This window comes from Crinia signifera, chromosome 4 (assembly GCF_055691185.1).
Source record: "Crinia signifera chromosome 4, ASM5569118v1, whole genome shotgun sequence".
In the NCBI taxonomy this organism is placed as follows: domain Eukaryota; kingdom Metazoa; phylum Chordata; class Amphibia; order Anura; family Myobatrachidae; genus Crinia; species Crinia signifera.
Genome location: NC_139220.1, coordinates 7,373,467 through 7,395,844, shown reverse-complemented (window position 1 = coordinate 7,395,844; position 22,378 = coordinate 7,373,467). Strand labels below are relative to the sequence as shown.

At 53.7% G+C, this 22,378-nt stretch overlaps 1 protein-coding gene across 1 annotated transcript in view; it reads right to left on the bottom strand.

The window, feature by feature from the left end:
* The window catches only part of DUSP16 (dual specificity phosphatase 16), a 30,095-nt gene extending 7,979 nt beyond the window's left edge, over positions 1–22,116 (bottom strand). The window contains exons 1-2 of the mRNA XM_083180910.1: positions 21,991–22,116; positions 3,182–3,707 (exon numbers count right to left, since the gene is read on the bottom strand). Coding sequence (XP_083037036.1) covers positions 3,182–3,412 — 231 coding nt within the window. The 5' untranslated portion in view covers positions 3,413–3,707; positions 21,991–22,116. The remainder of the gene's footprint in view (positions 1–3,181; positions 3,708–21,990) is intronic.
* Positions 22,117–22,378: the final 262 nt, after the last annotated feature.

The following is a 22,378-nucleotide window of genomic DNA, read 5'->3' as shown; positions in this document are numbered from 1 at the left end:
CTTATTCCGTACGTATATAACGGGGCGGAGCTACGCCTACGTACAGCGCACAATTCAGTATAGCCCCTTATGCCGTACGTATATAACGGGGCTGAGCTACGCCTACATACAGCGCACAATACAGTATAACCCCTTATTCCGTACGTATATAACGGGGCGGAGCTACGCCTACGTACAGCGCACAATTCAGTATAGCCCCTTATGCCGTACGTATATAACGGGGGCGAGCTACGCCTACGTACAGGGCACAGGTCAGTATAGCCCCTTATTCCGTACGTATATAACGGGGCCGAGCTACGCCTACGTACAGCGCACAATACAGTATAGCCCCTTATTCCGTACGTATATAACGGGGCTGAGCTACGCCTACATACAGCGCACAATACAGTATAACCCCTTATTCCGTACGTATATAACGGGGCCGAGCTACGCCTACATACAGCGCACAATACAGTATAACCCCTTATTCCGTACGTATATAACGGGGCCGAGCTACGCTACAGTATAGCCCCTTATTCCGTACGTATATAACGGGGCCGAGCTACGCCTACGTACAGCGCACAAATCAGTATAGCACATTATTCCGTACGTATATAACGGGGCGGAGCTACGCCTACATACAGCACACAGGTCAGTATAGCCCGTTATTCCGTACGTATATAATGGGGCGGAGCTACGCCTACGTACAGCGCACAATACAGTATAGCCCCTTATTCTGTACGTATATAACGGGACCGAGCTACGCCTACATACAGCGCACAATACAGTATAGCCCCTTATTCCGTACGTATATAACGGGGCCGAGCTACGCATACATACAGCGCACAGGTCAGTATAGCCCCTTATTCTGTACGTATATAACGGGGTCGAGCTACACCTACATACAGCGCACAGGTCAGTATAGCCCCTTATTCCGTACGTATATAACGGAGCCGAGCTACGCCTACGTACAGCGCACAATACAGTATAGCCCCTTATTCCGTACGTATATAACGGGGCCGAGCTACGCCTACATACAGCGCACAGGTCAGTATAGCCCCTTATTCTGTACGTATATAACAGGACAAAGCTACGCATACGTACAGCGCACAATACAGTATAGCCCTTATTCCGTACGTATATAACGGGGCCGAGCTACGCCTACGTACAGCGCACAATTCAGTATAGCCCCTTATTCTGTACGTATATAACGGGGGCGAGCTACGCCTACGTACAGCGCACAGGTCAGTATAGCCCCTTATTCTGTACGTATATAATGGGGCCGAGCTACGCATACATACAGCGCACAGGTCAGTATAGCCCCTTATTCTGTACGTATATAATGCGGCGGAGCTACGCCTACGTACAGCGCACAATACAGTATAGCCCCTTATTCTGTACGTATATAATGCGGCGGAGCTACGCCTACATACAGCGCACAGGTCAGTAAAGCCCGTTATTCCGTACGTATATAACGGGGCCGAGCTACGCCTACATACAGCGCACAGGTCAGTATAGCCCCTTATTCTGTACGTATATAATGGGGCGGAGCTACGCCTACGTACAGCGCACAGGTCAGTATAGCCCCTTATTCTGTACGTATATAATGGGGCCGAGCTACGCATACATACAGCGCACAGGTCAGTATAGCCCCTTATTCTGTACGTATATAATGGGGCCGAGCTACGCATACATACAGCGCACAGGTCAGTATAGCCCCTTATTCTGTACGTATATAATGGGGCGGAGCTACGCATACATACAGCGCACAATACAGTATAACCCCTTATTCTGTACGTATATAACGGAGCCGAGCTACGCCTACGTACAGCGCACAGGTCAGTATAGCCCCTTATTCTGTACGTATATAATGGGGCGGAGCTACGCCTATGTACAGCGCACAGGTCAGTATAGCCCCTTATTCTGTACGTATATAATGCGGCGGAGCTACGCCTACATACAGCGCACAGGTCAGTATAGCCCCTTATTCTGTACGTATATAATGCGGCGGAGCTACGCCTACATACAGCGCACAGGTCAGTATAGCCCCTTATTCTGTACGTATATAATGCGGCGGAGCTACGCCTACATACAGCGCACAGGTCAGTATAGCCCCTTATTCTGTACGTATATAACGGGGCCGAGCTACGCCTACATACAGCGCACAGGTCAGTATAGCCCCTTATTCTGTACGTATATAACGGGGCCGAGCTACGCCTACATACAGCGCACAGGTCAGTAAAGCCCGTTATTCCGTACGTATATAACGGGGCCGAGCTACGCCTACATACAGCGCACAGGTCAGTATAGCCCCTTATTCTGTACGTATATAATGGGGCCGAGCTACGCATACATACAGCGCACAGGTCAGTATAGCCCCTTATTCTGTACGTATATAATGGGGCGGAGCTACGCATACATACAGCGCACAATACAGTATAACCCCTTATTCTGTACGTATATAATGGGGCCGAGCTACGCCTACGTACAGCGCACAGGTCAGTATAGCCCCTTATTCTGTACGTATATAATGGGGCGGAGCTACGCCTATGTACAGCGCACAGGTCAGTATAGCCCCTTATTCTGTACGTATATAATGCGGCGGAGCTACGCCTACATACAGCGCACAGGTCAGTATAGCCCCTTATTCTGTACGTATATAATGCGGCGGAGCTACGCCTACATACAGCGCACAGGTCAGTATAGCCCCTTATTCTGTACGTATATAATGCGGCGGAGCTACGCCTACATACAGCGCACAGGTCAGTATAGCCCCTTATTCTGTACGTATATAACGGGGCCGAGCTACGCCTACATACAGCGCACAGGTCAGTATAGCCCCTTATTCTGTACGTATATAACGGGGCCGAGCTACGCCTACATACAGCGCACAGGTCAGTATAGCCCCTTATTCTGTACGTATATAACGGGGCCGAGCTACGCCTACATACAGCGCACAGGTCAGTATAGCCCCTTATTCTGTACGTATATAACGGGGCCGAGCTACGCCTACATACAGCGCACAGGTCAGTAAAGCCCGTTATTCCGTACGTATATAACGGGGCCGAGCTACGCCTACATACAGCGCACAGGTCAGTATAGCCCCTTATTCTGTACGTATATAATGGGGCAGAGCTACGCCTACATACAGCGCCCTTTCTATCCGCACCATTGATACCTCCCCCCAGGTTTCCCCGCTCACCTTCTGTTTGGCGGAGTGCTGGATCAGTTCTGCCACCTGCACCTTATCCTGTTGCAACCGCCTCTTCATCAGTTTGGAGCAGTTAATGTTGATGGCGTCCACAATGTGGGCCGTGTTATACTCCACAAAGGGGCGACTGTCTATCAGAAGCACCTTCTCCGTCCCCCCTTCCATCCACAGCACCAGCTTGTCCACAGTCAGCAGCTGGCATCGGGGGCCCTCAGCAGCCATGACAGCACCTGGAGTCACGCGGGGGGGTGTGACGGGAGCGGATGTCACGGAAGTGTCAGGTGCATGTCGCGGCGCAGTTGGTCAGGGCATCCTGCGCTGTAGTGTAGAGAGAGGCGACCGGCAGATCCTCTCGTGTCCGGAAGCTCCGATCTCTGTTCCTGGCTGGGGAAGTTTAATAACTTTGAAGCAGAGATGTTTGTACGATGTGTAATTGTGACATCACTCCGTCACCCCCTCTCGGCCCCTGGCAGACGTTATTTGGGGGGGGGGGGGACGTCAGGAGAAGAGGGAGAGTCTGCGGAAAAGACGGAATAAGAGTGAATAAAACATGCAGTAAATTCATTCAGGGACAGAGAAAGGAACAGAGTGAGATCATCAGTTCTATGCTCAGTCACAAGGAGGAAATCCAGAGCAACAGATGACTGCGAGTCCAGCTCGGCTGTTTAACCCCATCTGCTCCACACAGCATCGAGATTCCTCTCACAGAGCAGAACTCTGAGGCTAGGAGGCGGCCATTTTGTCCTCCCACGACCTCAGTTATGAAGTACAGAGCCGGTCGTGGGAGGAAGCGTAACGGGGGAAACTGCCCGGCACGTTCCGTGCAACTAATTATACCCCAGCTGCTGCCAGTTGACAGTTACCAGCGGTTACCTCAGGCTGTGCGCTGGGGTCCCTGCGGTCACAGGTGACCAGTGCTGTAATCTGCTAATTGGCGCTTATCTGGCAGGAATGACCGCAGAGCGCTCCGCAACCTGTTCAGCTGATTGTCAGCAAACCGGTTTCTTGTGCAAATAGATGAGGTCACCCTGCAGGACAGCAACACGTACAAGACTCTGAAACATACTAGGGAGGCATCAGGTGGGACAGGTGCAGAACGGCAGCTGTGCCGGGACAGGGCCGCGAACGGCTACTGGGATATATTGCGGGAAACACAGGAGCTGGATTCGCATTCCAGGGTCCAATTTTTATGTAATGGCAAATTATAAGACCGGCGTCGCGTCAGAATAGAAAATAACTAATTCCAGGGATGTCGACGGCTGTCGGTAGATGAACGCTTAGGGATGACTGGTGTGGAAGGTCGGCAGATATTCCGTAACCAATAAATGTTACTTAATTGACAGTAAGGAGACCACGTTACACGTTGTACAAGAGGCGTAATGTGGTGGATGGAGAACATCTGTACAGTGACTAATGCATTACATCCCCAGAGCGTACGGGGGGGGGGGGGGGGGTGAGGCCGAGGGTTATGGGACGCAGTGCGGGCAGGTACAGAGCTGGGATACGGGGCACAGTGCGGGCAGGTACAGAGCTGGGACACGGGGCACAGGGTGGGCAGGTACAGAGCTGGGACACGGGGCACAGGGTGGGCAGGTACAGAGCTGGGATACGGGGCACAGGGCGGGCAGTTACAGAGCTGGGACACGGGGCACAGTGCGGGCAGTTACAGAGCTGGGATACGGGGCACAGGGTGGGCAGTCACAGGGCTGGGACGCGGGGCACAGTGCGGGCAGCTACAGAGCTGGGACATGGGGCACAGGGCGGGCAGGTACAGAGCTGGGACACGGGGCACAGTGCAGGCAGCTACAGAGCTGGGATACGGGGCACAGTGCAGGCAGCTACAGAGCTGGGATACGGGGCACAGGGTGGGCAGGTACAGAGCTGGGATACGGGGCACAGGGTGGGCAGGTACAGAGCTGGGATACGGGGCACAGGGCGGGCAGGTACAGAGCTGGGATACGGGGCACAGGGTGGGCAGGTACAGAGCTGGGATACGGGGCACAGTGCGGGCAGGTACAGAGCTGGGATACGGGGCACAGGGTGGGCAGGTACAGAGCTGGGATACGGGGCACAGGGTGGGCAGGTACAGAGCTGGGATACGGGGCACAGTGAGAGCAGTCACAGAGCTGGGATACGGGGCACAGTGCGGGCAGGTACAGAGCTGGGATACGGGGCACAGTGCGGGCAGGTACAGAGCTGGGACACGGGGCACAGTGCAGGCAGCTACAGAGCTGGGATACGGGGCACAGTGCGGGCAGGTACAGAGCTGGGATACGGGGCACAGGGCGGGCAGGTACAGAGCTGGGATACGGGGCACAGGGCGGGCAGTCACAGGGCTGGGATACGGGGCACAGTGCGGGCAGGTACAGAGCTGGGATACGGGGCACAGTGCGGGCAGGTACAGAGCTGGGATACGGGGCACAGTGCGGGCAGGTACAGAGCTGGGTTACGGGGCACAGTGCGGGCAGGTACAGAGCTGGGATACGGGGCACAGTGCGGGCAGGTACAGAGCTGGGATACGGGGCACAGTGCGGGCAGGTACAGAGCTGGGATATGAGGCACAGTGCGGGCAGGTACAGAGCTGGGATACGGAGCACAGGGTGGGCAGTCACGGGGAACAGTGCGGGCAGTTACAGAGCTGAGTTACGGGGCACAGTGCGGGCAGGTACAGAGCTGGGATACGGGGCACAGTGCGGGCAGGTACAGAGCTGGGATACGGGGCACAGTGCGGGCAGGTACAGAGCTGGGATATGGGGCACAGTGCGGGCAGGTACAGAGCTGGGATACGGAGCACAGGGTGGGCAGTCACGGGGAACAGTGCGGGCAGTTACAGAGCTGGGACATGGGGCACAGGGTGGGCAGTCACGGGGCACAGTGCGGGCAGGTACAGAGCTGGGATACGGGGCACAGTGCGGGCAGGTACAGAGCTGGGATACGGAGCACAGTGCGGGCAGTTACAGAGCTGGGATACGGGGCACAGGGTGGGCAGTCACTGGGCACAGTGCGGGCAGTTACAGAGCTGGGACACGGGGCACAGGGTGGGCAGTTACAGAGCTGGGATACGGGCCACAGGGTGGGCAGTCACGGTGCACAGTGCGGGCAGTTACAGAGCTGGGACACGGGGCACAGTGCGGGCAGTTACAGAGCTGGGACACGGGGCACAGGGTGGGCAGTTACAGAGCTGGGATACGGGGCACAGGGTGGGCAGTTACAGAGCTGGGACACGGGGCACAGGGTGGGCAGTTACAGAGCTGGGATACGGGGCACAGGGTGGGCAGTTACAGAGCTGGGATACGGAGCACAGTGCGGGCAGGTACAGAGCTGGGATACGGGGCACAGTGCGGGCAGGTACAGAGCTGGGATACGGGGCACAGGGTGGGTAGTTACAGAGCTGGGATACGGGGCACAGGGGGGCAGTTACAGAGCTGGGATACGGGGCACAGGGGGGCAGTTACAGAGCTGGGATACGGGGCACAGGGTGGGCAGCTACAGAGCTGAGATATGGGGCACAGCATGAGGGGGGGGGGGATTAATTTGGCGGTGGACTCTGTGCTACTAGAGTACAGATTGCAGGCAGCATGAAAGATCCCATTTAATATTAACTGTCCGAGATCACCGGGGTCACTGACAGAGCTCCGGCAATTAGGTGAAAGATTGAACCAGAAACAGCCGACAACATCCGAAATATTTCCTAACCAGGTCCTAATCCCGGACTGCCTGCTGCATAAGGGAGAGGGCCTGATCCATAGCTGTATGTATGTATGTATGTATGTATGTATGTATGTATGTATGTATGTACACAGGGACGTGATTACAGGCCGACTGCGCGGTCACATTGCACACACACACACACACACACACTGCTAGGATTATTTGGGGGAGGTAAAGGCGAGTTGCAGGTGAGCCTACACCCCACACAGACAACATGGCTCCATCCTCTTAGTTCCTGCGGCCGTTCTGCGTAAATGACGGTCGTTTTTGATGGACCTGCCGCTGCGTATCTCTATCTGTGAGGCCACGCTGGGCGTCTCAGTATATATGTCAGCATTAGCATGGCGGCTGTATACAGAACGTCGCTGCGAAGGACAATATATTACAGCCTGCAGTCATCATCACACCCCCATCACTGCCAACTGCCATCATTCCACAGTGCCTGCCTGTAACCACCGGTGCAACCACAGCCGCCACCTGCTAGGTTTATGGGGAACAGGGCAGTGAAGTTCTGTGGGTACAGGACCCCCCTAACCCTGGGCGAGATGTTTCTGGATGATTAAGCGATGCTGTAATACAGATTACAGGTGGGATTCCTATTATCTCCCCTCAGGAGAAGTCAGGAAAGGAGTGTTACCAGTAACAGCAGTAATGACAGGGCGTAATCACCCTAGCACAGGAATATTCCAACTGTGGCCCTCCAGCTGTTGTGAGACTACACATCCCAGCATGCCTTGCCATAGTTTTAGCATTCCCTAATAGCAAAACTAGTGGCAAGGTATGCTGGGACTTGTAGTTTAGCTAGGCGGGAAAGAGTAAAGTACTATCCACCTTTTGTAGTAGGACTTGTGGTTTCACAATAGCTGGATAGTAGGAACATGCCTGCCCTAGAGACCGGACGTCATTCCCAGGGGACGGCGGCTGACATCATGGCTGATTGGAGTTGCGACAGAACACCAGGGTATCCTAGAATGGGCACAAGTCTCTCACCCCTCCCAAATTTGGTAGAACTGGAAGTCTGTGGCACTGTGTATCTGTAATGTGTTTTATACATCTATACTGCCAGCTGGACAGGTGACTAGATGCCGGGATTACAGGTAAAACCAGCCCTGGATCACACACTGAAGTTATACAAATCCTGGTAATGTTCCAAGGGAGAGGAATGTAGTAATGCCACCAGGCTACAACCAGAGAACAATGTATAGAAACAATGTATCCCACCAGGCTACGACCAGAGAACAACAATGTATCCCACCAGGCTATGACCAGAGAACAATGTATAGAAACAATGTATACCACCAGGCTACGACCAGAGAACAACAATGTACAGAAACAATGTATCCCACCAGGCTATGACCAGAGAACAACAATGTAAAGAAACAATGTATCCCACCAGGCTACGACCAGAGAACAACAATGTACAGAAACAATGTATCCCACCAGGCTATGACCAGAGAACAACAATGTATAGAAACAATGTATCCCACCAGGCTATGACCAGAGAACAACAAAGTACAGAAACAATGTATCCCACCAGGCTACGACCAGAGAACAACAATGTACAGAAACAATGTATCCCACCAGGCTATGACCAGAGAACAACAAAGTACAGAAACAATGTATCCCACCAGGCTACGACCAGAGAACAACAATGTACAGAAACAATGTATCCCACCAGGCTACGACCAGGGAACAACAATGTACAGAAACAATGTATCCCACCAGGCTACGACCAGAGAACAACAATGTACAGAAACAATGTATCCCACCAGGCTACGACCAGACAACAATGTACAGAAACAATGTATCCCACCAGGCTACGACCAGGGAACAACAATGTACAGAAACAATGTATCCCACCAGGCTACGACCAGAGAACAACAATATACAGAAACAATGTATCCCACCAGGCTACGACCAGGGAACAACAATGTACAGAAACAATGTATCCCACCAGGCTACGACCAGGGAACAACAATGTACAGAAACAATGTATCCCACCAGGCTATGACCAGAGAACAACAAAGTACAGAAACAATGTATCCCACCAGGCTACAACCAGAGAACAATGTACACAAACAATGTATCCCACCAGGCTACGACCAGGGAACAACAATGTACAGAAACAATGTATCCCACCAGGCTACGACCAGGGAACAACAATGTGTAGAAACAATGTATCCCACCAGGCTACGACCAGACAACAATGTACAGAAACAATGTATCCCACCAGGCTACGACCAGAGAACAACAATGTACAGAAACAATGTATCCCACCAGGCTATAACCAGAGAACAACAAAGTACAGAAACAATGTATCCCACCAGGCTACGACCAGAGAACAACAATGTATAGAAACAATGTATCCCACCAGGCTACGACCAGGGAACAACAATGTACAGAAACAATGTATCCCACCAGGCTACGACCAGACAACAATGTACAGAAACAATGTATCCCACCAGGCTACGACCAGGGAACAACAATGTACAGAAACAATGTATCCCACCAGGCTACGACCAGAGAACAACAATGTACAGAAACAATGTATCCCACCAGGCTACGACCAGGGAACAACAATGTACAGAAACAATGTATCCCACCAGGCTACAACCAGAGAACAACAATGTATAGAAACAATGTATCCCACCAGGCTACGACCAGGGAACAACAATGTACAGAAACAATGTATCCCACCAGGCTATGACCAGAGAACAACAAAGTACAGAAACAATGTATCCCACCAGGCTACAACCAGAGAACAATGTACACAAACAATGTATCCCACCAGGCTACGACCAGGGAACAACAATGTACAGAAACAATGTATCCCACCAGGCTACGACCAGGGAACAACAATGTGTAGAAACAATGTATCCCACCAGGCTACGACCAGACAACAATGTACAGAAACAATGTATCCCACCAGGCTACGACCAGAGAACAACAATGTACAGAAACAATGTATCCCACCAGGCTATAACCAGAGAACAACAAAGTACAGAAACAATGTATCCCACCAGGCTACGACCAGAGAACAACAATGTATCCCACCAGGCTATGACCAGAGAACAACAATGTATAGAAACAATGTATCCCACCAGGCTATGACCAGAGAACAACAATGTATAGAAACAATGTATCCCACCAGGCTACGACCAGGGAACAACAATGTACAGAAACAATGTATCCCACCAGGCTATGAACAGAGAACAACAATGTATAGAAACAATGTATCCCACCAGGCTACGACCAGAGAACAACAAAGTACAGAAACAATGTATCCCACCAGGCTACAAACAGAGAACAATGTATCCCACCAGGCTACAACCAAAGAACAACAATGTACAGAAACAATGTATCCCACCAGGCTACGACCAGATAAAAACAATGTATCCCACAAGGCTACGACCAGAGAACAACAATGTATCCCACCAGGCTACGACCAGAGAACAACAAAGTACAGAAACAATGTATCCAAAAGGTTCCAAAGTTGTATAAATGTTCCCAGAAAAGCAACTTTCTTTATCTTAATCCTAATCTATCAGGTAATATTTGCTTGTCCTGTTTGCTGTGTACAATTGCGCAGCTTATCCAGTCACTAGTAACATCACTGAGAGCGCAGCCCATCCAATCACTAGGAACCAGTGACATCACGGAGAGCGCATCCTATCCAATCACTAGGAACCAGTAACATCACTGAGAATGCGGCCTATCCAGTCACTAGTGACCAGTGACATCACTGAGAATGCGGCCTATCCAGTCACTAGTAACATCACTGAGAGCTCAGCCTATCTAGTCACTAGGAGCCAGTGACATCACTGAGAGCGTGGCCTGTCCGGTCACTAGAAGCTAGTGACATCACTGAGAGCACAGTATAATATAATAGTACATGTCAGTACACAAGACATATACTGCATGAATCTGTAAAACGGATTGTGGCTAAATGTTGTACAGAAAATGCAGCAAACATCTATAAGGGAAGTAGCGGAGCCTCACCTGCAATGTGACCGCAGGTACAGTTATTACATGAGGGAACACTCCCATCCAGAGGAGTACACAGCGAGAGCTTGCCCTCTAGTAACCTGTGTGTGTGTACATCAGGGGGAAGGCTGGGCCGCAGCACCAGGCTCTGCACATGCTGAGATGAAGTCATTGCATCTTTGGCCTTGTAATACAATGTCCTCATCCAGAGATAAGGGGAGCGGTGAGCTCACAGGGAGCGCTGGGTGTGGTGGTGCTGCCCTATCAGATAGCAGCATTCCTGGACTGATACAGAGTGCAGGTAAAGTGACCTGACCGGCGGCACAGTGCCAGCCGTATGGGTGTCATTTACCCGCTACTTACCCCAACATTTCCCAGCTCCGAGCCAGCACAGGCCCTTTATGCTGGGAGACGAATAGTACTGCAGCACCTACCGATTACACAGCGCTATAAGGAGACCGCCAGTCCCCTACATCTACATACACAGCATCTACCTATCAAACAGCGCTATAAGGAGAACGCCAGTCCCCTACATCTACATACACAGCACCTACCTATCACACAGCGCTATAAGGAGACCGCCAGTCCCCTACATCTACATACACAGCACCTACCCATCACACAGCGCTATAAGGAGACCGCCAGTCCCCTACATCTATGTACACAGCACCTACCCATCAAACAGCGCTATAAGGAGACCGCCAGTCCCCTACATCTACATACACAGCACCTACCTATCACACAGCGCTATAAGGAGACCGCCGGTCCCCTACATCTACATACACAGCACCTACCTATCACACAGCGCTATAAGGAGACCGCCGGTCCCCTACATCTACGTACACAGCACCTACCTATCACACAGCGCTATAAGGAGACCGCCGGTCCCCTACATCTACATACACAGCACCTACCTATCACACAGCGCTATAAGGAGACCGCCGGTCCCCTACATCTACGTACACAGCACCTACCTATCACACAGCGCTATAAGGAGAGCACCAGTCCCGACATCTACATACACAGCACCTACCCATCACACAGCGCTATAAGGAGACCGCCAGTCCCCTACATCTACGTACACAGCACCTACCCATCACACAGCGCTATATACAGACCACCAGTCCCTACATCTACATACACAGCACCTACCTATCACACAGCGCTATAAGGAGACCGCCAGTCCCCTACATCTACATACACGGCACCTACCTATCACACAGTGCTATAAGGAGACCGCCAGTCCCTACATCTACGTACACAGCACCTACCTATCACACAGAGCTATAAGGAGACCGCCAGTCCCCTACATCTACATACACAGCAACTACCTATCACACAGTGCTATAAGGAGACCGCCAGTCCCTACATCTACGTACACAGCACCTACCTATCACACAGAGCTATAAGGAGACCGCCAGTCCCCTACATCTACATACACAGCACCTACCTATCACACAGCGCTATAAGGAGACCGCCAGTCCCTACATCTACATACACAGCACCTACCTATCACACAGCGCTATAAAGGAGAGCACCAGTCCCGACATCTACATACACAGCACCTACCTATCACACAGCGCTATAAGGAGAGCACCAGTCCCGACATCTACATACACAGCACCTACCTATCACACAGCGCTATAAGGAGACCACCAGTCCCTACATCTACATACACAGCACCTACCTATCACACAGTGCTATAAAGGAGAGCACCAGTCCCGACATCTACATACACAGCACCTACCTATCACACAGCGCTATAAGGAGAGCACCAGTCCCGACATCTACATACACAGCACCTACCCATCACACAGTGCTATAAGGAGACCACCAGTCCCGACATCTACATACACAGCACCTACCTATCACACAGTGCTATAAAGGAGAGCACCAGTCCCGACATCTACATACACAGCACCTACCTATCACACAGCGCTATAAGGAGAGCACCAGTCCTGACATCTACATACACAGCACCTACCTATCACACAGTGCTATAAGGAGACCACCAGTCCCGACATCTACATACACAGCACCTACCTATCACACAGCGCTATAAGGAGAGCACCAGTCCTGACATCTACATACACAGCACCTACCTATCACACAGTGCTATAAGGAGACCACCAGTCCCGACATCTACATACACAGCACCTACCGATTACACAGCGCTAAATGATTCGATGGTAGCCGACCATCAAATCATTTTTCTAGTGCTCGCAGGTCAGTATGTGCAGCTTCCAGCTCAGAACTGAGTGGGCGGCGGACGTTCTGCCCCCAGAAGCCAGGTACCCGCCCGTGTTCATATGGAGACGCCCAACGTTTTTGTGGTTCTGTCCAGGAAACGTGGGGTGTTCACATGCAGAGCAGAGTGTCACCACCGAACCCCCCGTGCGAACATACGGGTGAGTTCGCGACCCTGAATGAGCGACTATGATTAGTGTTAATAAGTGTTAGCACAACGGTAACACACAATTAGTGTAATTCACCTCCCTGGTTTGCGTCTGAACATTTCCATTTGGCTATTTTGGGGGGGTTCCTTTAAGAGTTGAAACCCACACACCATACACAGGGGAACGACAGGAAGGCGAGACAAGGATGCTGACAGGAATAGTAATATTGGACATTCCGCAGTGGCATCCTGCCCTGAGGACAGGAGATGGTGAAATGACGAAACGCAGCTTCCTCTGACTCACACAGGGACGACACTCTCCTGCTTTTCACAATCACAATAAACGTCCGACATTGTGCAATGTGCGCAGCCAGTCACCTCCCCGGGAGGACGCCGTAAGGTGGAACGAGGCCTCGCAACAAGTGTCCTAATCAGGATAATGTCAACATGGAAAACGTGCAACGGGCCGAACTCCTAGAAGGTTGGGGACTGTGCGCAAGTCATAGTTAACGTGGTTTTAATTATCCATTAATAATGTATTTTATGTCCAGTATCAAACAATTCCCAAAACATGAGGCTCATCACTGCCACCATTAGGTGACTGCGATCCGGCACGCCCCTGAGGGGCGACGCTCAGAGACGATGGGTATTTGGGGATAAGGCCGTGACTAAGAATTATTATTATGGCACCATCTTTACAGGTCTCATATAAGATAAATAAGAAGCACCCGCGATGTATCGCGTCCGAGCGGGGAAACGTTGCGCAGAAGAGGCGCTTTCCCCGCTCTACATCCCCGGCGGGCGCAGGCGGTAGTAGGATAAAAAAAAAAAACATTCAAAATTATTAGCGGCCCCCATTATTTTAAATGTGTTTTTTTTTTTTTATTATTCTCCTGCCTCCCGCCTTCAGTTCCCCGGCCGATAAATGGCAGGCAAACATGGCACATCAGGTGCCAGATCGTGTGTGAGCCGCCTCGGGGAGCTCAGGGGAAATTGGGTCCCTTAGGACAAGTGTATGGCGGCCTTTAGGTTTGGGTGGGGTGCGTTCAAACTGAATTCTAAATTGCATTGTAAGAATAAAGCAGCCAGTATTTACCCTGCACAGAAACAATATACCCCACTCAAAACTAACTCTCTGTACACGTTACATCTGCCCCACCTGCAGCGCAGCATGAGACTGCCTGGCGCTCACAAAACACTGATCACAGAGAGCAATAGTCTGCAGCAGAGCCATGCAACCAGAATACACAAAGTACAAAAAAGCTGCATTTCATGTTCGCTGGCCTTTTAAAAACTGTAACTGTGAACCAACGCCGTTCCATTTACTGACTGCCAGCGATAACCGTTTCACATGTTAGTAAGAAATAATACGGTGGGGGCTAGCAGCCGGAATGACCCAATACTAAGGCATCGCACCAAGGTGGGGGTGTAAGCGCCTCACAATCCATGAGGCCCCCCTCACGCTACGGTCACTTAGATGTGTCAGTAACAAAATGCCAGCAGTCAGTAAACCCCTAGCTGTCCTCTCAGTAAATAAGTCTGCCTACATTCCAATGGCGGCGAGTATGAGCGATAATAGGTAACTTGTTATAGTCCCATTGTGTAGGTGTCTCCCCCCCCCTCGCACACTGCCGTTATTGTTGTGGGGGGAACAAAGAAATGGTGGTGTACATATCAGGCATCCGAAAGTTGGCTTAACCCCCGACTGCCCACTGAAGAGAGGGTGATGGTGGTGAAGGGTTGTGGGGGGGAGGGGGGGGGGGTGCTTGTTCTCCCCCCAGTGTGGGTGGAGGTTTTTGTGTCCGCACAATAACAATTATTTATTATCCCGCCAGGGAACAGGAGATTTCCCCCCATTTCATGTAACATAGCTATACAATGACATCATCCGCTGTGCAGCCCACCACAGTCAGATACAACCCCCCCCCCATAACTGCAGCTGTGATCACACTAAAGCATGATGTCACCCCGGCCTGGGGCTTTAACCCCTTCACTGCCGGGAACAGCGTTGTTTTGCAAAGGGGCTAAAACAGGGTGAGAAATCCTCATCCGAGACAGGCCTGGAGCGCCCAGCTGATGGGAACAAGTATTGGATCACTGCAGGAATGTGAAGTATTTGGCCATTATAATATAGGTAATAGGGGGGGGACAGGTTCAGGCGATTAAACAAACTGTCACGAAGGAAGACGGAGAGCGCAGCAGCGACTGGCCCGTGCTTATAATGACAGCATCCCAGCGGCACGGGTTACAGAGCGAAGGCAACGCAGAGGTCTCGTGATCGTACAGTAACAAGATGCCGACAATGACAATACTAACATTCCTAATGTCGACACACCGTTACAGATAGAAAATGAAGGGTACTTGTGTAGTTCCACGGGGGCAGATACGCAGTCAGCGTAGTGTCCCTGTCAGCATCAGCGCAGTGTTCCTGCGGCCAGCGTAGTGTCCCTGTCAGCATCAGCGCAGTGTTCCTGCGGCCAGCGTAGTGTCCCTGTCAGCATCAGCGTAGTGTTCCCGCGGCCAGCGTAGTCAGCATAGTGTCCCTGTCAGCATCAGCGTAGTGTTCCCGCGGCCAGCGTAGTCAGTGTAGTGTCCCTGTCAGCATCAGCGTAGTGTTCCCGCGGCCAGCGTAGTGTCCCTGTCAGCATCAGCGTAGTGTTCCCGCGGCCAGCGTAGTCAGCGTAGTGTCCCTGTCAGCATCAGCGCAGTGTTCCTGCGGCCAGCGTAGTGTCCCTGTCAGCATCAGCGCAGTGTTCCCGTGGCCAGCGTAGTGTCCCTGTCAGCATCAGCGCAGTGTTCCCGCGGCCAGCGTAGTCAGCGTAGTGTCCCTGTCAGCATCAGCGCAGTGTTCCTGCGGCCAGTGTAGTCAGTGTAGTGTCCCTGTCAGCATCAGCGCAGTGTTCCTGCAGCCAGCGTAGTGTCCCTGTCAGCATCAGCGTAGTGTTCCCGCGGCCAGCGTAGTCAGCGTAGTGTCCCTGTCAGCATCAGCGTAGTGTTCCCGCGGCCAGCGTAGTCAGTGTAGTGTCCCTGTCAGCATCAGCGTAGTGTTCCCGCGGCCAGCGTAGTGTCCCTGTCAGTATCAGCGTAGTGTTCCCGCGGCCAGCGTAGTGTCCCTGACAGTATCAGCGTAGTGTTCCCGCGGCCAGCGTAGTCAGGGTAGTGTCCCTGTCAGCATCAGCGTAGTGTTCCCGCGGCCAGCGTAGTCAGCGCAGTGACCCTGTCAGTAGGGTGGCCAATCCCGGGATCGGGATCGGTGGGATCCCGGGATTTGGCCTAAAAAAGTCCGGGATTTCAATCCCGGGATTGGTTTATCCAATCCCGGGATTTTCGGGATTAGACGCCCGCTAATGTAAGTAAATGTGCGGGTCGGCCGGTGTGGGGGTGGGTATGTGTGGAGCAGAACTGTATTAAGGATGCCAATCCCGGGATCCCGAGAATCCCAGGATTGAAAAAATGCCCCGGGATTGGCTTCCCTACCTGTCAGAATCAGCGTAGTGTTCCCGCGGCCAACGTAGTCAGCGCAGTGTCCCTGTCAGAATCAGCGTAGTGTTCCCGCAGCCAGTGTAGTCAGCGTAGTGTCCCTGTCAGAATCAGCGTAGTGTTCCTGCTGCCAGCGTAGTCAGCATAGTGTCTCTGTCAGCATCAGCGTAGTGTTCCCGCGGTCAGCGTAGTGTCCCTGTCAGAATCAGCGTAGTGTTCCTGTGGCCAGCGTAGTCAGCGTAGTGTCCCTGTCAGAATCAGCGTAGTGTTCCCGCGGCCAGTGTAGTCAGTGTAGTGTCCCTGTCAGCATAAGCGTAGTGTTCCCGCAGCCAGCTTAGTCAGCGTAGTGTCTCTGTCAGCATCAGCGTAGTGTTCCCGCGGCCAGCGTAGTCAGTGTAGTGTCCCTGTCAGAATCAGCGCAGTGTTCCCGCGGCCAGTGTAGTCAGAATCAGCGTAGTGTTCCCGCGGCCAGTGTAGTGAGCGTAGTGTCTGCAACTGTGTGTACGTTCGCGCCTAACCAGAGCTTACGCAGTTAGCGCAGTCAGTCAGCGTTGTGTCACCGCTTATTACATTGTGTGGGAACCATTGACCATTTTTCACCTGCCTGACATGACAGGTGGGAATGTGTTCCTGAAACACCCCTACTATCCACGTCAGCCCGAAGTGTGGCGATCCCCGTGAGGGGACGCGGTACGCCCTCCTCCCGACCTGTTCATACCCCCACTATCCACGTCGGCGAGCCCGAATCGTGGCGAGGGGATGCGGATTACTAGACATAGTGACGTGTATTCTGCGTCAACTCGCCACACTTTATAAAATCAACTCCCCCCTAACGTGGATAGTGGGGGTATGAACAGGTTGGGAGGATGCGTAGTGCGTCCGCTCGCTACGCTTCGGACTGGCGTGGACAGTGGGGGTTTGAAATGGAGGCATTTGCCAGTATGTAACATGGAGCACTGGCTAATGTGTCCTTTATTGTGCATGAGACGCACTTGCGCCCGCACCCCCACTTTGTGCACGAGACGCACGCGCTACCGAACCCCTAACCCTGACCATCTCCCTGAAGCGTACCCTGCCACACATTACTGATTTCGGGCAGATGGAGCGCCTCTCTCTCGCATGAATACTTCCCCGCCGGAATCCGCCAGCGCAGGGGATCTGGTGGTTACCGGCGCTGTGTGAGAGGCAATCACTAGGCTTGCCGGGGACAGAGCTGCAGCACGCGGGGACAGTACGTGACTACGCTGCCTGACGGGGACACTACGCTGACTACGCAGGGCTGCCGCGGGGACACTACGTGACTACGCTGCCTGACGGGGACACTACGCTGACTACGCAGGGCTGCCGCGGGGACACTACGTGACTACGCTGCCTGACGGGGACACTACGCTGACTACGCAGGGCTGCCGCGGGGACACTACGTGACTACGCTGCCTGACGGGGACACTACGCTGACTACGCAGGGCTGCCGCGGGGACACTACGTGACTACGCTGCCTGACGGGGACACTACGCTGACTACGCAGGGCTGCCGCGGGGACAGTATGTGACTACGCTGCCTGACGGGGACACTACGCTGACTACGCAGGGCTGCCGCGGGGACAGTATGTGACTACGCTGCCTGACGGGGACACTACGCTGACTACGCAGGGCTGCCGCGGGGACACTACGTGACTACGCTGCCTGACGGGGACACTACGCTGACTACGCAGGGCTGCCGCGGGGACAGTATGTGACTACGCTGCCTGACGGGGACACTACGCTGACTACGCAGGGCTGCCGCGGGGACACTACGTGACTACGCTGCCTGACGGGGACACTACGCTGACTACGCAGGGCTGCCGCGGGGACAGTATGTGACTACGCTGCCTGACGGGGACACTACGCTGACTACGCAGGGCTGCCGCGGGGACACTACGCAGGGCTGCCGCGGGGACACTACGCAGGGTTGCCGCGGGGACACTACGCAGGGCTGCCGTTGGGCTTCGCTGACAGCGTAGCATAGCCGGCAGCCGTGAAGTATTAACAAATTAAGTTACTCATCCGGCAGCTGCACAGGGGAAACAATTTTCCTTCGCACCGTCCATTTTTTTAGATCCGTAGAGGACTTTGTAAATTCTGCTGCTCATGTGGAACTACAGGTTCCAGCATGCACCGCAGCAGCCACAACAGCTGCAGATCACGTATAATAACACTGTGGTGACATCACCCGTTGTGAGGTCATTCAGAGACACAATGGGAAGGGTCTGGGGTTTTTGGGAAGGGAAGTTCCTCCGCTCATTACGTAAACCTTTACGTTGGGGCAGGGAGCGCAATTATATCCGGGTGGAACATACCTGGCCTATCTGTAACATGGGCGTTTGGTGCCACTGAAATATGGGCTCACTACACCCAAACTGCCACATTCACAGTGGATCCGGGGGAAAGATCAGCTGAAATACGGCTGTGTGGTGTAGTGTTCATTCTAGCACCCGCCATCTTTGAAAACCCATGCAGTTCCTGTTCCCTGCCTGGGGGTAGCTGTCTGCTGTAGTGCTTCTAGCACAGTGTGGTCTGTATATCAGCACTGATATGCAATCCAGACCTGTGCTAAAAACACCACAGCAGACAGCAACACCCCAGGCCGGGAACAGGAACTGCATGGGTTTTCAAAGATGGTGGGTGCTAGAATGAACAATATGGTGGATTTGTGGCCCATGAACACATCCATGCGATTGGTCATCCAGCAATGAGCCCAGACCTGGGGAAACCTACGTCCCGCATGTAGAAGAGATAACGGTTACACACCGGACCTGCGCCATCACCAAGTGGTCCGAGCGCAGGGAACACTACACAGACTCCTCCAGGGAATACACCCCACATACAGGGAACAGACTGGGATACATCACATTGCCTTTACATTTCAGTTCAAGCTGCTGTTCTCTGTTATCAGACATTTCAGGCTGGGAAGAGTCCTTCAATCGGATAATCTGCGCCACAGTGTCAATTATCTATAAAAATATCAACAACTACTCTCAGGAGAGCTCAGCCATATAGATCAGTGACTGTCACCGCTGAGGGTTATTTACCATTAGAGGAATTGGAGACTGGCAGTATTCTCACTATGTACCATTACTGGGCCAACAGCTACACTACCAGGGGGCACAGCGCCAAACACCAGCTACACTACCAGGGGGCACAGTGCCAAACACCAGCTACACTACCAGGGGGCACAGCGCCAAACAACAGCTACACTACCAGGGGGCACAGCGCCAAACACCCTCCCCAGCTACACTACCAGGTGGCACAGCACCACACTACCAGGGGGCACAGTACCACACCCCCTCCCAGCTACACTACATGGGGGCACAACACCACACATCAGCTACACTACCAGGGGGCACAGTGCCACACTACCAGGGGGCACAGCACCACACACCCTCCCCAGCTACACTACCAGGGAGCACAGCAACACACACACCCTCCCCAGCTACACTACCAGGGGGCACAGCGCCACACACCCTCCCCAGCTACACTACCAGGGGGCACAGCACCAAACACCCTCCCCAGCTACACTACCAGGGGGCACAGCGCCACACTACCAGGGGGCACAGTACCACACCCCCTCCCAGCTACACTACATGGGGGCACAACACCACACATCAGCTACACTACCAGGGGGCACAGTGCCACACTACCAGGGGGCACAGCACCACACACCCTCCCCAGCTACACTACCAGGGGGCACAGCACCACCCCCCCTCCCCAGCTACACTACCAGGGGGCACAGCGTCACCCCCCTTCCCCAGCTACACTACCAGGGGGCACAGCGCCACACACACCCTCCCCTGCTACACTACCAGGGGGCACAGCGCCACACACAGCCTCCCCAGCTACACTACCAGGGGGCACAGTACTACACCCCCTCCCCAGCTACACTACCAGGGGGTACAGCGCCACACACCCTCCCCAGCTACACTACCAGGGGGCACAGCACCAAACACCAGCTACACTACCAGGGGGTACAGTACCACACCCCCTCCCAGCTACACTACATGGGGGCACAACACCACACACCAGCTACACTACCAGCGGGCACAGCACCACACACCCTCCCCAGCTACACAGCGCCACACACACCCTCCCCAGATACACTACCAGGGGGCACATCACCACGCACCAGCTACACTACCAGGGGGCACAGCACACCCCCCCCCCCTCCCCAGCTACACTACCAGGGGGCACAGCGCCACACACAGCCTCCCCAGCTAAACTAACAGGGGGCACAGTACTACACCCCCTTCCTAGCTACACTACCAGGGGGCACAGCGCCACACACAGCCTCCCCAGCTACACTACCAGGGGTCACAGTACTACACCCCCTCCCCAGCTACACTACCAGGGGGTACAGCGCCACACACCCTCCCCAGCTACACTACCAGGGGGCACAGCACCAAACACCAGCTACACTACCAGGGGGTACAGTACCACACCCCCTCCCAGCTACACTACATGGGGGCACAACACCACACCCCCTCCCAGCTACACTACATGGGGGCACAACACCACACATCAGCTACACTACCAGGGGGCACAGCACCACACACCCTCCCCAGCTACACAGCGCCACACACACCCTCCCCAGATACACTACCAGGGGGCACATCACCACACACCAGCTACACTACCAGGGGGCACAGCACCACACACCATCCCCAGCTACACTACCAGGGGGCACAGCACCACACACCCTCCCCAGCTACACTACCAGGGGGCACAGCGCCACACACCCTCCCCAGCTACACTACCAGGGGGCACAACACCACACACCAGCTACACTACCAGGGGGCACATCACTACACACCCTCCCCAGCTACACTACCAGGGGGCACAGCACCACACAACCTCCCCAGCTACACTACCAGGGGGCAAAGCGCCACACACCCTCCCCAGCTACACTACCAGGGGGCACAACACCACACACCAGCTACACTACCAGGGATCACACCAGGGGGCACTGGTTCTGTCAGGTGGGCATACTGCCCAATATGCTGGGACCCCACATTCAGGGGGCAGTAGACACCCCAGGGGGGCTACTATCAGGCCAAGTACAGAGTAGAGGGATGCTGGTGACAGCTGCCACCTAGGGGCTGTATTGCCCCCATAGGGGGTATCTGACAGATGAGGGGGAGGGGCAGATTTCACAGGTGTCAGTGACGTCATGTGGCCCCGGGGGCCCCGGTCATACTCACACGAGCTCTGGGCCTGATGTCCGGGCCTCGCTGTCGGGTCAGTGTCCGGGCTCCGGGCGGAGCGGGTGAGAGCTGCAGCGATGAGGTCACCGGGAAGAAGGACCGAATGACGTCAACTGTAGCCAATCCGAACAGAAGGCGTGGCTAGGGGGTTTTACCGGATTACGTCAGTCAGATGGGCGTGGTTATTGCGTCATGCACATGCAGTCTCACAGCGCCTGCCTGTACTACTGTCCTATGCCGCCCTAACCGCTCTGTATTATACTGTACGGTGCTGCCCTAATCCCTCTGTGTTATACTGACCTATGCTGCCCTAACCGCTCTATATTATACTGTACTGTGCTGCCCTAATCCCTCTGTGTTATACTGACCTATGCTGCCCTAACCA